Consider the following 17,040-nt stretch of genomic DNA (forward strand, 5'->3'; position numbering starts at 1 on the left):
ACATTATAATTGTATGTTCTATGAATGCATCATGAAGATGCAGTTAATGTAACGCGTTAATGAATGTTCTTACACCTGATAAGGACCTGTGACTATTGTTACTTGATATTGGCCATGTACTGCAGTGACACAGCAGTGAACATGCGAGTAGAGGGGGGGGGGGGGGGGCTTCAGCTGGCAGGTGGCACAAGCCAGACTGGAACTTAGTCTCCTCGGCTTTCAGCAAATATTGTTTCTGAGATAGTAAGCCCACAAGGTCCCTGGTAGGAGCTGATGGGATTAGGAACATCAGAGGAGAGGCGCGGGTGTGGGGGATACGAAGGGCCGGGCCGCCGCTCGCCTGGACCCACACGTGCTCTGCATCACTGCAAGACGGCGAACAGCCCCTCTCCATCTGGACTGCAGGAACTGCATTGTGGGGGCATTGTGTGTAGGGTTCCTGATAAGCAGTGGATGGCAGTGAGACTGAAATGACGAGGATTAAGTGCACAGCCGGGGGGTTTTAGGGGGGGGGGTGCAGGTTGGTTTGTAGTGCAGCCTGGGATCCCTTCAGGCTGAAACCGGTATTATCTCTTGCAGTGACCTCACCATTTCAGTCAGGCACCCCTGACATGAAGGTAAACGTTTCCATATGCGTGTGGGTATCTGTCCGTCCGTCCATCAATCCACCCATCCGTCCATCCATCCATCCGTCCATCTATCCTCCACACCCTCTACCCAGGACAGAGTCGCAGGGGGTCTGGGGCACATCACAATGACATGAAAGGCACATAACTGGGGGGGGGGCGCCCCCTGCAGGATGCCAGTCCATCGCAGCGCAAATACTCACACACATCATGCTGACACCATTTGCATGAAAAGAACACACACACATTTGTACTCACTTCTTTGTGGGGACCGTCCATTCATTTCAGTAATATATACATATGTGAGAGTTGGGAGCCCCCTCCGGCTGTGTATAATGTTTAAAGCCCTTTCAGTAGGGTTTGGCTCCATCCCAAAGAATGCAGTCCCCTTCAGTGCCTGACAATCAGCATGCCCAAACCGGGCCTGGCTCAGTACAGCTGTTGTTGATTACTAATTAATTTGCCAAATGAGGACCAGCCCAAAGTGCCCCAGCAGGGGTATCTATTGTAAAAGTGATTTCCCAATTTGGGCATCATGCCAGAGGTGTGCCCTTTACTGGCTCTGTATGTACAGGGACCAGGGCCTCGGGGGCTGGCATGAGGGACCACAGATGAGGGATTGGTGATGAGGGATCCAGATGAAGAACTGTGGATGAGGGACCATGGATGAAGGATCGTGGATGAGGGACAACGGATGAGGGATTGAAGATGAGGGATCGCGGATGAGGGAAGCAGACGAGGGACTGCAGATGAGGGATCGCGGATGAGGGAAGCAGACGAGGGACTGCAGATGAGGGATCGCGGATGAGGGACTGTGGATGAGGGATCGCGGATGAGGGACTGTGGATGAGGGATCGCGGATGAGGGAAGCAGACGAGGGACTGCAGATGAGGGAACGCGGATGAGGGACTGTGGATGAGGGACTGCAGATGAGGGACTGTGGATGAGGGATCGCGGATGAGGGACTGTGGATGAGGGACCGCGGATGAGGGAAGCAGACGAGGGACTGCAGATGAGGGATCGCGGATGAGGGACTGTGGATGAGGGACTGTGGATGAGGGATCGCAGATGAGGGACTGCAGATGAGGGACTGTGGATGAGGGACTGTGGATGAGGGATCGCAGATGAGGGACTGTGGATGAGGGACTGTGGATGAGGGACTGTGGATGAGGGATCGCAGATGAGGGACTGCAGATGAGGGATCGCAGATGAGGGACTGTGGATGAGGGTCTGTGGATGAGGGATCGCAGATCAGGGACTGCAGATGAGGGATCGCAGATCAGGGACTGTGGATGAGGGACTGTGGATGAGGGATCGCAGATGAGGGACTGTGGATGAGGGACTATGGATGAGGGATCGCAGATGAGGGACTGTGGATGAGGGACTGTGGATGAGGGACTATGGATGAGGGATCGCAGATGAGGGACTGTGGATGAGGGATCGCAGATGAGGGACTGTGGATGAGGGATCGCAGATGAGGGACTGCAGATGAGGGATCGCAGATGAGGGACTGTGGATGAGGGACTGTGGATGAGGGACTGTGGATGAGGGATCGCAGATGAGGGACTGTGGATGAGGGATCGCAGATGAGGGACTGTGGATGAGGGACTGTGGATGAGGGACTGTGGATGAGGGATCGCAGATGAGGGACTGTGGATGAGGGATCGCAGATGAGGGACTGTGGATGAGGGACTGTGGATGAGGGACTGTGGATGAGGGACTATGGATGAGGGATCGCAGATGAGGGACTGTGGATGAGGGACTGTGGATGAGGTATCGCAGATGAGGGACTGTGGATGAGGGATCGCAGATGAGGGACTGCGGATGAGGGATCGCAGATGAGGGACTGTGGATGAGGGACTGTGGATGAGGGACTGTGGATGAGGGATCGCAGATGAGGGACTGTGGATGAGGGATCGCAGATGAGGGACTGTGGATGAGGGACGCAGATGAGGGACTGTGGATGAGGGACTGTGGATGAGGGACTGTGGATGAGGGATCGCAGATGAGGGACTGTGGATGAGGGATCGCAGATGAGGGACTGTGGATGAGGGATCGCAGATGAGGGACTGTGGATGAGGGATCGCAGATGAGGGACTGCGGATGAGGGATCGCAGATGAGGGACTGTGGATGATGGACTGTGGATGAGGGACTGTGGATGAGGGATCGCAGATGAGGGACTGTGGATGAGGGATCGCAGATGAGGGACTGTGGATGAGGGATCGCAGATGAGGGACTGTGGATGAGGGATCGCAGATGAGGGACTGTGGATGAGGGATCGCAGATGAGGGACTGTGGATGAGGGACTGCCACATTTATGTTAAAACTTGCATCCAGGTCTTTCTTCCAACTGGCCTCTTAATCTATAGGCCTTGACTGAACTGTTTGAATGAATTGTATGATTCAAATTACATTAATGTATAGTAAGCCAATTTCTTTCAGTTTTCTCTTAGCCTATCTGTAATTGTTCACATTTAAAAATGTGCTCCATGCCCATTTGAATTCACCCCCATTAATGATTAGCAAGTTAATTATTCAGTACAGGAAAACAGACACAAGAATAAAAATTACAGTACGCCAGAAAAGGCCTCAACTGGACTGTTCTGTTTAATGCCACGAATCATATGATTTGTTTGACCAACCGTTAAATGGAAGCAAACTAATTAAGCACTCAGCTGTACAAAAGTGCCCAATATCCTCAGTGGCCTGTCAGGACCAGGACTGAGAAGGTCCAGAACAGACCGGCTTATTTTGTAACCTTGAGTTATACACAAATACACATCAGAGTTGGCAGGGCTATTTAACTGTGCCAGTGCTGATATGAGAAGTGCCAGTGTTTAATGAGCGCAGTGGGCTTTCCTAGAAAGTCAGATGAACTCCACAGAAAAACTATGTCAGAATGTGTTTTTTTTCTCCGACAGAACAGGAAGGCCGTTCCATTCCCCGAGAAACCTATTATGTGCTTTTACCCAGAAGAATAAACCGTTCGGTCTGTCAAAGACACCAAAAATAGCAATTTTCCGCATCTCAAAAGATGTGGTGGTCAAACACTGAGAAGGTACATGAAACACAAATAATATCCTGATATGATTCCAAAACCCCCCCTCTGTAACTGCGCAGCAGTCAGGCTCAGTGTAACTCACACTGCATGCTTGTGAATTACAAAATGTAACTAGGATTTGAGTGAAATGACAAAAAGAATGGAAAACTTTTTAATCTTGTACATTAATTTTTGCTAACTGGTCATACCTAAGGCGTGACACCACACTGTTCGGTAACAGTACTGGGGAGGATTCAAACCAGCATTACTTATAAAAGACTGACCCTTAATCTACAAATACGGCAGAGATATCAGATCAATACTGTATTAAGGGCTGTGTGCCTGATTCCTCTGCTTAACCTAAAGACCCACATTACACATCCCAAATGAATTCTGTACAGCAGAGTTTCCCGACCCAGTCCTCTGGGTCCGTCACGCATTCCACTTTTCTCTTCTCATCCAGCTCCCAACACACTGGTACCCGGTGTTCAGTGTTCTTCACTGGCTGAGAGCTGAGAGGGACCGAAGATGTGGACTGTGTGTGGATCCCCATGGACTGGGTTAGGAAACACTGCACTACACTCACATAAGGTATAATGTTGGGGTTCGAATCCACCTTTGGCTCTGTGTCTGTGTCCTCCCGCAGTCCTAATGCAGTTAGATTGACTAGTATCTCTAAGTTGCCCACATAACACATCTGTGAGTTTGTGTTGCAGTGGACTAGTATCCTGTCAGGCTGTGCCCCAGTGAGCCCTGCACTGCCTGAGACGGGTCCGCTGGACAGCACAGGGGGTCAGATGAAGAACAGAGAGAACCATCCAAAGCTGCAGCCAATGCACACCAACCCGAACAGATCAGGTCAAAACAGCGCAACTGCATGTTCTATCAAAATCAGGAATCATCTCTCTGTACTCCGCTTTATCTCGTGATGCTCAGTTTTGAAGAAAACGCTACCGTTTATCTACTTACTACACGTGCAGGTGGGCATCCAAGCACCTGTGAAGCTCTTTTTTTCTCAGTTTCAGTGTCAGCATAGTTACTGTTTCGTGCCTTTGTAGGTCTGCACAGCCAATAGCATCAAGATCTCCCATCGTAAAAATAACTGGCTTATCAATCAGAATTAAAAAACGCCCACAGAACTGTTTGAAGTTGGCACCTCCCTGTGATCTACAAACAACGTATGATACAGAGGTTGGAACATTTACATATAAAGTGTCTGTAATTAGGTGCCGGATAACTAGAAGAGATTAATCAATCTTGTTTAGCCAATCTTGTTTTTCTTTGAATAGCTAATAAGTTGACATCCTTAATGAGAATGAGGATGACAGATTATCTTCGGCGAAAATCTGAATACATATACTGTGCATGGATGGCTGAAGCTCACTCAGAAGTGAACGTTAACAACTCCTGCGCAGAAGACGAGGTCCCGCGTGGGAGGATGTGAAGGCAGAACGTTCGTCATGAGATGTGGCCCTCAGTGAAGGACTCTGCAGAGCAACTGACAAAGCGGGGGGGCGGAGCAGGTGGGGGCTGGGGGCGGAATGTGAGGGAGGAGGGCATCACTCACATTGATGCGACGCCGTTGCCCTGAACCCTATTCCCCCCAGGACATTCTGAGGACCCAACTTGGAGCCGGCAGCTGGAGGTAGCAGCTGTCTACTCACTCTCTCTGCGTTCCTCTAAAAGCAGGCAGTTTAGCCGCCGTCTGCATGCATGAGATTTATTAAAGCCACTGCCGGAATGCGGAGCTGAAGCGTGGAGACTGGCGGCAGCGAAAACACCATTACGGCACAGCAGAGTCCCCCTCCCACACCCAGCACCCACCCCCCAGAAAACCACGACAAGGCCAGAATCCTCAATTGCACTGGTCAATTTCATATGCAGCCTCGTGTTTTATGGAGCAGAGAGATGCTGCTCTGGACCGCCCTATTTGGAGAACCTTTTGGGAGTGGGTGGACTTTGAGCTGTGCTGGGCAAGTCAGCTTCAGGGGCGTGAGGAGCAACGGCAGGGGGAGCAGCAGTGTGAGGACAGATGGTGGGAGGAGTAGCAGCGTGAGGAGCAACAACAGGAGGAGCGGCAGTGTGAGGAGCGATGACAGGAGATGTGGCATTGTGAGGAGCGATGACAGGAAGAGTACAAGTGTGATGAGTGACAACAGAAGCAGCGGCAATGTGATGAGTGATAGTTGGAAGAGCGGCAGTGTGAGGAGTGATGGCAGGAGGAGTTGGCAGTCTGAGGAGCGACAGTGTGAGGAGCGATGGCGGGAGGGGCAGCAGCTAGAGGAGTAACAGCGAAAGAATTTAATGTTTCCTAAAGCCACCTCAGGCCCTTTACAACAGGGGGAAGAATGGACACCGCCCTAAAGAAGGGAGACCTTCATCTCTGAGTCTCGTAAATTTGTAGTTTCTGGGGGGGGGGCTGCAGGGGGATGGGAGGAAATGACTCACAGCTGGATGCAGATTATAGGAGGGGACAGGAGAGCAGGAGAACCAGTCACAATGTAGAGGCTTGTGGAGGACGCACTGAGAGAGAGGCCCCTTGCGACTCTGACATGAGAGGACGCACTGAGAGAGAGGCCCCTTGCGACTCTGACATGAGAGGACGCACTGAGAGAGAGGCCCCTTGCGACTCTGACATGAGAGGACGCACTGAGAGAGAGGCCCCTTGCGACTCTGACATGAGAGGACGCACTGAGAGAGAGGCCCCTTGCGACTCTGACATGAGAGGACGCACTGAGAGAGAGGCCCCTTGCGACTCTGACATGAGAGGACGCACTGAGAGAGAGGCCCCTTGCGACTCTGACATGAGAGGACGCACTGAGAGAGAGGCCCCTTGTGACTCTGACATGAGCATCGGTGATGCCTGCTCTTCCACTAATGAAGAGAGTTCCCAGGTCTGCAGCTATCAGAAGCGGCAGGAGAGCGCTGAGTGTCTGCGGGAGAGTGGAAGGTTCCAGGCTGTGCTGTGTCCCGTATCGGCATGGCTGTCTACACGTGGACCCAACAAACAGACTGCCATTACAATTCCTCACAGGCACCAGCAAAGACCAGAAATCCAGCACCTATGCAGAAAAGGGCGGAGCTTAAGGGCGGCGCTTAAGGCAGACAATCCCACGGCTGACACAACTGAAAGGAGAATTAACTTTAGGTCAGTTGCAGCCAGGGATCTGTTTTTCAGATGAAGGCCTAGATATAACGAGGACACTCCTGGAACGCTGATGGCATAAAGGAGAACAGCGTTTCCCAGCCCAGCCCTTGGGGCCCCACAGACGGTCCATGTTTTTACTTCCTCCCAGCTCCACGCCAGACTATCTGCAGGTCCCCGTGGAAACACTGAATTAGAACAATGGATCCCCATCTTCCACATTAAACATTTAGGAATGTTACTTAAGAGGCTCAAACTGCCAGGTATGAGTTCATTTCCAAGCCAATTGTTTACTTTTTAAACCCAAAATAAACCTGCGGGTGTTCAGCTGTTTCACTGCGTTGTCAGGGTGTTTGGGCAGAATACTGACAGAGGGGAAACATCCTCCGATCTTCCCAAGGTCCGACCCACTCGGGCGTCTAATAAAACATGAGTCCATTTTCTACTTAATAAATAAGGCCCATAAACAACCTCAATCAATCACAACCTGCAATTAATTTTCTGGTATGAAATGCACAATGTCTTAAAACTGAATTATGGGTGAGCCGTGTGCACTGGGTCCCAATCATCGCCGCCGTGATTCCGACAGCAAGAAGGGCAGAAAAACTATACGGATGGACAAAAATCTCCATTTACATTTCATTATAAACACCGTAGGGAGACAATCCCACTTTTTCCTTTTCTGTTATTGGGGATATTTAAAAATTATGGCCTTTGCTGTGTCTCTGCGGAGGATTTAGGTCCCCCTATATTGGCATTAATATTGTTTGTCAAAGTAATGGCGTCCTTTGGACGGCACACAGAGCAGGGTGGCGCTTCGAGGTTCAGGGATTTCGTATAATGCATCAATCCGGGCCGCACGCGGCCTGTTATCTGCACAGGTCTCAGCTGATATACAGCTATGGTGCTGAAGGTCAGCCTGACAGCATCATCAGTCTGAAATAACCAGCGTTATTGGGGGTCCGCATTGGGAGTGGGGGGGGGGGGGGTTTATCCAAAAAGCCTGTAACTCCTGAAGAACAGGATTAACTTTTCATTCCCATTTCTCCAAGCAGGCGCTTCAAGGATAATGCTTCGTCTTAATTGCCTCTTTTACCATGTAATTTCTAAATTCCCAGGGTGTCTCACCACCATACTGTACATTTGTAGACAAATATACTAGATCAATAATTCCGCGTTTGACATGCATACAGAAAAGGCACGCGAGAATCTTCCTGACGCGCGAGGAATGACTTCACAGTAATACAATAATCCACAAACCAGAATTCTTCTAACATTCTGTTTAATCTCACTGCTGAGATTAAACATTCATTTCAAATCCCAGCCACAAGTAGCAAGAATTCCCCGCTCCTTCCAATCAATATGAATGCTTAATCTTTTAATTAGGATTAATTGAGACAGGCAACAGATATAAATGACTTGCCTGTTGAGCACAGAAACTGGTCTTTGAAGTCAGAGATAAACAAATGTAATTATGTGGTGAGAAAACATGTTAGCAAAACGATGTACCCTATGGGAGTACAGGCCTGGCCCCCAACCCCCAACCCCCAACCCCCCCCCCCCCTTTTACTCATAGACAGTGAGGTCACCTCAAGTTCAGTTCCAGCATTCAGCTCGCCATACTGCTCAGGTCATAACTTGATACCTCCATATCTTCAGATGCCAAATGATCAGACTTTTGCACCAAACAGTCCAAACTTAATAAGCATCCGTCATACTTTATCAAAAATAGTCTGTGTTATGTTTCAAATGACTATTTCCAAATGACAGAAAACCAATCACTGGCTCTAACATATTCATGCCCTTTAGAAATATATTAGTTTTTAGACAGATGTGCAGGTAGTATTTCCTACAGACATACATGTGTTCATACATCATGTGTATATACATATATAGGACATATGCAGGTGTTTTATTTATATGCTTTTTTTCTTCATGTTATAGAGCAGCATTGAGCTCAGGGCCTGATAAATGGCTTGTCGTCCTCGGCATGCTGAGTGCCTTTCAGTGGGACGTTGTCGTTGCGGGCCACGTCATGCGAGGGCTGTGTTCTGTGACCCTAACGCGCCTGCCACCTCAGGCTGGGACTGCACCCCCAGGTCACCCCGAGGCCGCCCCCAGGTCACCCCGAGGCCGCCCCCAAGTCACCCCGAGGTTGGCTACGTGAATGTGCACAGACAGACACCTCAGCGGTGATCCAAAACCTCTTTGCAACCCAAAACATGTGGGCTTTGGCCCCTTGTGGCTTTATGTCAGTCCTCGGGGACCCGCAGTCCGTCCTCTCTCCCGGTAGCAGCCAAAACATGGACTGGCTGCGGGTGTCTGAGAATCTGATTAGGAAACATTGCCTCTTGTCATTATAAAGAGCTATTTTTAGCATCTCACTGTGAGTACCCCCCCCCCCCCCCACCAGGGGGAGTCGGTGCAGACACAAACACAGACACACAGACACACACACACACACAGACACAGACACACACACACACACACATACACACACACACAGATACACAGACACACTCACACACAGATACACACACACAGATTCGGTACGCCTCAGCAGAATGGAGTCAGCTTTGTAAAATGACGAATCCTCAAACATGCCGTTTCTCATGTTACAAACCTTTGCTTGTTGAATACATCTTGTATGACTCATTTCCGACGCATTAACCGATATATAAAATACACTCCGGCGAGAATTAAAAGTAAACTCTGAAGACATTCGGCTACAAATCTCTCCCCCATTCCCATCCAGCTTATTGGGCACGGCAAAAAATAACGAACGACTCAGTGATCTCCTACGAGTGCGTTTGCGTTTCAGGCCGGTAAATTATCTGGAAGTACAGAAATATAAACGAGGGCTCAAATGTCAGAGCGGAAATCATACATTCACAGCCCAGCACCTCCAACAACAAATATTTCCAGACAATGCTGGACTGGTGTCGCTGAAACAGATTAATACTCAGCACTGTATTACGCAGAATATAAATCCTGAAGCCAGGAGCCTGAAAGATTCTGTCAGCAAAGAGTTTAGCTGACTCCTTTTCCTGTAACTGTTTGTCTGCCAGCTTCTCTGGATGTGCCTGGTCCTACACACTCCCCGCCAAATACGCTGTGCGTTTAAGGCTTTGGGCGTGACAGCCTGAGATAGGCCAAGGACCAGGTCCATGCGTGCCGTCAGAACCATAGACGAGCTCCTGATGGGAGAGCTCTGAGCGATGAGGACGGCAGGCAGAGACCAGGGACTGAACGGTCGTGGTTTGACAGCACATATCTGTGTGGGTGGAGCCTGGGACTTTGGCATGGTAATATCTTCTGGTAGGAGGTAGGGCAAGGAGAGTATTATGTCTGTCCTGCTCCATCTCCACCCACCTAGGCAGGGAGAGTATTATGTCTGTCCTGCTCCATCTCCACCCACCTAGGCAAGGAGAGTATTATGTCTGTCCTGGTCCATCTCCACCCACCTAGGCAAGGAGAGTATTATGCCTGCCCTGCTCCATCTCCACCCACCTAGGCAAGGAGAGTATTATGTCTGTCCTGGTCCATCTCCACCCACCTAGGCAAGGAGAGTATTATGTCTGTCCTGGTCCATCTCCACCCACCTAGGCAAGGAGAGTATTATGCCTGCCCTGCTCCATCTCCACCCACCTAGGCAAGGAGAGTATTATGTCTGTCCTGGTCCATCTCCACCCACCTAGGCAGGGAGAGTATTATGTCTGCCCTGCTCCATCTCCACCCACCTAGGCAGGGAGAGTATTATGTCTGCCCTGCTCCATCTCCACCCACCTAGGCAGGGAGAGTATTATGTCTGCCCTGCTCCATCTCCACCCACATAGGTAGGGAGAATCATTTCATTTGGATATTCAGCATACAAGCTCTTCAGTAGCTTAGCACATCTAGGCTACCAAATTGACACACTGACACTGATTTCATACACTGACACTGATATCACATACTGACACTGATATCATACACTGACACTGATTTCATACACTGACACTGATTTCATACACTGACACTGATATCATACACTGACACCGATATCACATACTGACACTGATATCATACACTGACCCTGATATCACATACTGACACTGATATCATACACTGACACTGATATCACATACTGACACTGATATCATACACTGACACCGATATCACATACTGACACTGATATCATACACTGACACCGATATCACATACTGACACTGATATCATACACTGACACTGATATCACATACTGACACTGATATCACACACTGATAATGACAATGATACTGATTTCACACACTGATGCTGATATAACATACTGCTGTACCTGGCGGTTACAAATCTTAAGAAATCTGGGATGAAATCTTAAAATGGCAATTTTCATAGTAACATTATTATTATTTCTTGTATTTTTAATGTGGTTCAGCTGCTTGTCTTCAATAGCTAAATTGTTAAAGTGAACAGAGTTTGCAGCAAAGAATCGAGGGAAAAGCGAGAAAGAACCAGGTTTGTGGAGGCTGACAGTTTTGGCGACGTGGGGAGGAAGCCGTACATCAGCCGTCAGGCCTGGTATAAATCCACCCCCGCCCCCCCACCCCCCATGAGCCTGTGACGGCCAAACCGCTGGCCCATCATCGGCTCTGCTGCAGCGGAAACATTTATCTCCACTCACAGCTGCTGACAGGACGGGTACTGGCTCAGACCCCTCAAGCAGACGCCATCTATGCTGTAGACAATACCTTTCAGAGATAAATCAACAGCATCTCAACAGTGCAAAAGTACTCCCATTGGATGTCGCGTTGCACATACTGCTGGAAAATCGCATGTCCCAAAACACACACCAACACAACAGCGCGTGTGTGTGACATGCAGTGTAAATTTGTTCAGATCCCTGCTTTTTTCCCCACATACATAGTGTCCTAACAAAGTAAGAGTGTTATTAGAGCCGCTGGGTGAACTGGCTGGGCTGTGGAGCTCTCCACAACGTTTCCTGATGGATCGAGCAGCTCATTCCACAAGCTCATGACCAGAGGACGACCACAACTTTATGACCCTGAAACACGACTGGTGAAAGAGAAGGCAATCCAGGCACAGGGACCCGGATCACAGGGGCAAGATGCACTGCATTTATATATTCAGCAGATACCATCCATCCATCCATCCATCCATTTTCTCTAACCGCTTGTCCAATGCAGGGTCACGGAGGTCCAGAGCCTAACCTGGAAACTACAGGCACAAGGCACGTTATGACCCTGGATGGGTTGCCAACTCATTGCAATATTTAGCAGATGTTTCGGTGTAAAGAGAGCAAGGTCACACAGTGTCCCTGGTGCGGCTGGGGTTGAGGGCCTGATGGTGACCTCACTCTGCCAGCCAAGGGATTTGAACTAGCAACCTTCTGATCACGAGTCCTAACCTGCAGAGTCGCACACCTCCTGATAGATCAGACACTGCCAACACTCCAAGTCTATCTATGCTAAATTTATTGGGGAACAGACTGTTTAGACTGACATTTAAATGGACCTGAGATATCAATATAAAACTCAATGTGTGATATGGCCACATCTATTACATAATTGGAATGTGATAATTTACAGATTAGTTTCATTAAGATCCTACCTATGTGGAAGAGACGATGGAATAAGAGTTATATCGGTGTTCTGCATTTTTCATCAGGTTTGTAATTACTCCGAATGTTCCTCGCTCATAACGCCCCCAAACCATTCTCTCTGCTTTTCCATCTCTTTTTCAGAACCACTTCATTCCTCTGTGTGATTTTTGGCAGAAAGTACAGCCCATAAATTCTGTCTCGTAGAGCCAGAGGTGACTGATGAGTGACTGACAGTGGTTCTGAAGCTGTCGTGTTTAGGTCACATGCTCCTCCAGGGCCCCCCGTGTCCTTCCACATCATTAATGATGAGGCCCTCTCAGACCCCATAAATCTGCAGGTGGGGCACCTTGAAGATGCTGAAGAACAGGACCTATATTCGCTACAGGGACATTCCCAGCATATCATCAGCTGAGATCGGCCATCCGACTATATGAATGAAAAACAGTGAGAAATCCTGAACAGCTTAATTCTCTATTAGGAAGCATAATTTTTCAATGAAATGGCGCACAGGCCTTTGACAGTACTGAGATGTATCTGAAAGCTACTGGCTTGAAGCTGCAGAAGATGAGCCATCTGGACCTCACACAGATCCCGTCCTCACTGGGACGGTCAAAATTAATCAATCGATCAAAATGACATTCAGTGTGGCTCACTGGCATTGAGTTTCCTGGCAAATCTCTTAAAATAAATCAAACTAATTAGGCAATATGGCAGCAAGGGGCACTGCTGTAATGTAATCCCAGTAAATGCATAGGTACAATCAGACACACAGCACAACTTCATCAGTGTCCTTATCATTTCTTAAGTTTCCTCAGAGTACAATCAGACTGATGGTGCGATTTCTTGGCTGGGGGAACAGTCAGACCAATAATGCAATATTTCAGCTCAGGGGTACAGTTAGACTGATGGTACAATTTCCCAGCAAGGGGGACTCACCCAGATGTTACCGTCCTGCTGATATGGCTTCCAGTTCCTTCCTGTGTCGCTGTAGAGCAGTCTGTATTGCGTCGTCCAATCAGAGCTGCTGTACCTGCCTTGTGTTGCTATGGCGGTGATCTGCTTCCTACCACCCAGGTCCACTTGCAGCCACTGGTAATGGTCATTATCCAGTGGGGACCAGCCTCCCGCCCCTGGCCAGAGAAGAAAGGCAAAATCGCACATGTCAGTAGTATCCTCATGGCGAGACAGCCTGAGTGGGACAAGGCTGCCCAAACTGTCCTCACAGCGAGACAGACTGAGCGGGACAAGGCTGTCCAAACTGTCCTCACGGCGAGACAGACTGAGCGGGACAAGGCTGCCCAAACTGTCCTCACGGCGAGACAGACTGAGCGGGACAAGGCTGCCCAAACTGTCCTCACGGCGAGACAGACTGAGCGGGACAAGGCTGCCCAAACTGTCCTCACGGCGAGACAGACTGAGCGGGACAAGGCTGCCCAAACTGTCCTCACGGCGAGACAGACTGAGCGGGACAAGGCTGCCCAAACTATCCTCACGGCGAGACAGACTGAGCGGGACAAGGCTGCCCAAACTGTCCTCACGGCGGGACAGACTGAGCGGGACAAGGCTGCCCAAACTATCCTCACGGCGAGACAGACTGAGCGGGACAAGGCTGCCCAAACTATCCTCACGGCGAGACAGACTGAGCGGGACAAGGCTGCCCAAACTGTCCTCACAGTGCTCTGAGCTTGGGACAGAATCATTGAGCTCTGCTATTATACGATAAGGTTGAGGTGCATTTCCCATCATCAGCATAGTAATGATGTGTGTTCTTTTACATTCCAGCTTCACTGACAGCAGAAAGAACCAGCAGGGCAAGACTTTAATAACAGTCAGACATTCAAAACCATTACATTAAAGACCTGAGGCAAAGCGAAGCACGTCCCACTGGGTTTGTATGGAGAATACACAGCCATGACGATTAGGGGATTGTTTACTGTCAATCGAAATGACTGCGAGGCAATCTGAAAAATTACACCGCCGTGAAAGCATAATCTCTGCCTACAGTATAAATCTATTTCTTGGAGATTAGATGACAAATTGGTTTTTAAGTGCAGGGAGTTAATTAATATGCTTCTGCCTGTGTCCTCCTTGCAGTAAGGAGACCTTAAATCAGTCAGGACCATTTTCTTATGATGTTTAGGGACAGAGTAGGATGGGGAGGTAAATGGTATCGACTGATCAGCAGGCATACCAGAAGCAGGGAAATCCAGCATAATCCAATTAGCCGGTCATAGGAGCTGGAGCCCAAACTGATACAGGCGGGACACTGCGGAGGAATCGATACCAGCGAACGGCAGGCTGGGAACATGGCAGGAGAGAGGAGCTGATTGGAGGACGGTTCCAGAAATGCACAGAGGTTGCAGGGTGGGGCGGTCTGAGGGGGCAGGCGATTACACCATACTGAGGGGTGCGGGGGGGGTCTGAGGGGGCAGGCGATTACACCACACTGGGGGGGTGCAGGGGGGGGACTCCCATCCAGCTCTAGCCAGCCATGAAAAACGCACAGGGGCGAGTCGGAGGAGAGGTGAGCGAGGATGAGAGACAGGACAGCAGGGCTCTGGGGAGCTGAAATGAATCCACACGGCTGCCAAAGCTTCCCTCTGTCACCAGGCTGACAAAGGTGAGGAAACACTGAAATAAACAGGCATCATGTCATGGCTGCAGCAGCCTGCTTCCTGCCTGCCTGCCTGAGCTGCTTCTCTCGGTCTGTAGGTGACCTCGTGACCCAGCCTAGGCCTGATCTGCTTCCATCCTGTCACACCCAACTCTGAATCCGACAATAAAGCGTTTTAGGGCGCAGGGGTAGCCGGGGTGACGCTTCACACGCGGACGATCTGACCGTGTCCCAGACTAATGAGGTTCAACTGTTTGCTGAGGGAAGATGTAATAGATTTATAATACAGATCAAGGCAAACTATTAGTGACTAAAGGTACGATTTCCTATTTAATTTGGAATGTAAAACCCTTCAAAATGAACACAAACTAGTGCTTATGCATCTTAAGGATGCGTACATGCAATGTCACACCAGAAAACATTCGCCTAAAGCTCAGGAGAAGGATATTTAATTAATACAGCACCAGCCCTTCCAAATGTGTCGTCCTTGGGGAGGATGGATAATTAATGAAGCACCAGCACCTCCAAATGTGTGCTCCTTGTGGAGGATGTGTAATAATGAAGCACCAGAACCTCCAAACGCGTGCTCCTTGAGGAGTATGTGTAATAATGAAGCACTAGAACCTCCAAATGTGTGCTCCTTGAGGAGGATGTGTAATAATGAAGCACCAGAACCTCCAAACGCGTGCTCCTTGAGGAGTATGTGTAATAATGAAGCACTAGAACCTCCAAACGTGTGCTCCTTGAGGAGGATGTGTAATAATGAAGCACCAGCAAATCCAAACGTGTGCTCCTTGTGGAGGATGTGCAATAATGAAGCACCAGAACCTCCAAACGTGTGCTCCTTGAGGAGGATGTGTAATTAATGAAGCACCAGCACCTCCAAATGTGCGTTCCTTGTGACACTAAATTTGTCATTGTATATGTCATGCGCTGCGTAATTGTATGATTTCTATCCTAAGAAGTTCTTCTTCAGCACAGTGAGTGATTATTACCATCCCACGATTCATTCCCATTGGGATGCATTACCTTGAACGGCACACGATGCCTGCCGACCTTCTGAAGCAGCATGCTGGTAACAACGCAGCCAAAATGCACTGACAAGAGGGCCGTCTGTGTTTCAAACATTAAATACTATCGCAGTGGGGGAACAGATAAGTGTCCTCAGATGCACTGCATCCCCTATTCAAACACCAGGTAAACTACAGATGACATTACAAAAGAAGCCTACTTAGGAAATGCTACGCACGCTCTAGCCGTCTGCCGGTGGAATTGTTGCCTCCCACTGTAATGGTGAAGTCTTTGTGTTTCAATAATGAAGCTCAACTTTGACAGAAAAACAAGGCCATTTAAAAAACAAGAAAGAATAAGTTTTATTTAGAATTAGATATGAGATGATTCTGATACCATGATACCATTGGTTCAATTTTCAAGAAGGTTCCAGACCTTCATGAGAACATAGGACAAAGAGGTAAAGGAGAGCTGCAGAAAGTATGGGCTGTTTGTTAGCCATCACAATGTCACACTATGGTGCTCCGACATTCCACCAGGCTCAAAATACCGGAGGAGATACACAGAGGCTACTGCTGTCATCCATGGGAGGAGATACACAGAGGCTACTCCTGTCATCCATGGGAGGAGATACACAGAGGCTACTCCAGGTCATCCATGGGAGGAGATACACAGAGGCTACTGCTGTCATCCATGGGAGGAGATACACAGAGGCTACTCCTGTCATCCATGGGAGGAGATACACAGAGGCTACTGCTGTCATCCATGGGAGGAGATACACAGAGGCTACTCCTGTCATCCATGGGAGGAGATACACAGATGCTACTGCTGTCATCCATGGGAGGAGATACACAGAGGCTACTCCTGTCATCCATGGGAGGAGATACACAGAGGCTACTGCTGTCATCCATGGGAGGAGATACACAGAGGCTACTCCTGTCATCCATGGGAGGAGATACACAGATGCTACTGCTGTCATCCATGGGAGGAGATACACAGAG

General features: G+C 49.1%; 1 protein-coding gene across 1 annotated transcript in view; it reads right to left on the reverse strand.

The window, feature by feature from the left end:
* Positions 1 to 17,040, reverse strand: part of LOC111835763 (contactin-associated protein-like 2) — a 227,883-nt gene that overhangs the window by 115,443 nt on the left and 95,400 nt on the right. The window contains exon 3 of the mRNA XM_072711069.1: positions 13,351 to 13,544. Coding sequence (XP_072567170.1) covers positions 13,351 to 13,544 — 194 coding nt within the window. The remainder of the gene's footprint in view (positions 1 to 13,350; positions 13,545 to 17,040) is intronic.

This window comes from Paramormyrops kingsleyae, chromosome 4 (assembly GCF_048594095.1).
Source record: "Paramormyrops kingsleyae isolate MSU_618 chromosome 4, PKINGS_0.4, whole genome shotgun sequence".
Taxonomy (NCBI): Eukaryota; Metazoa; Chordata; class Actinopteri; order Osteoglossiformes; family Mormyridae; genus Paramormyrops; species Paramormyrops kingsleyae.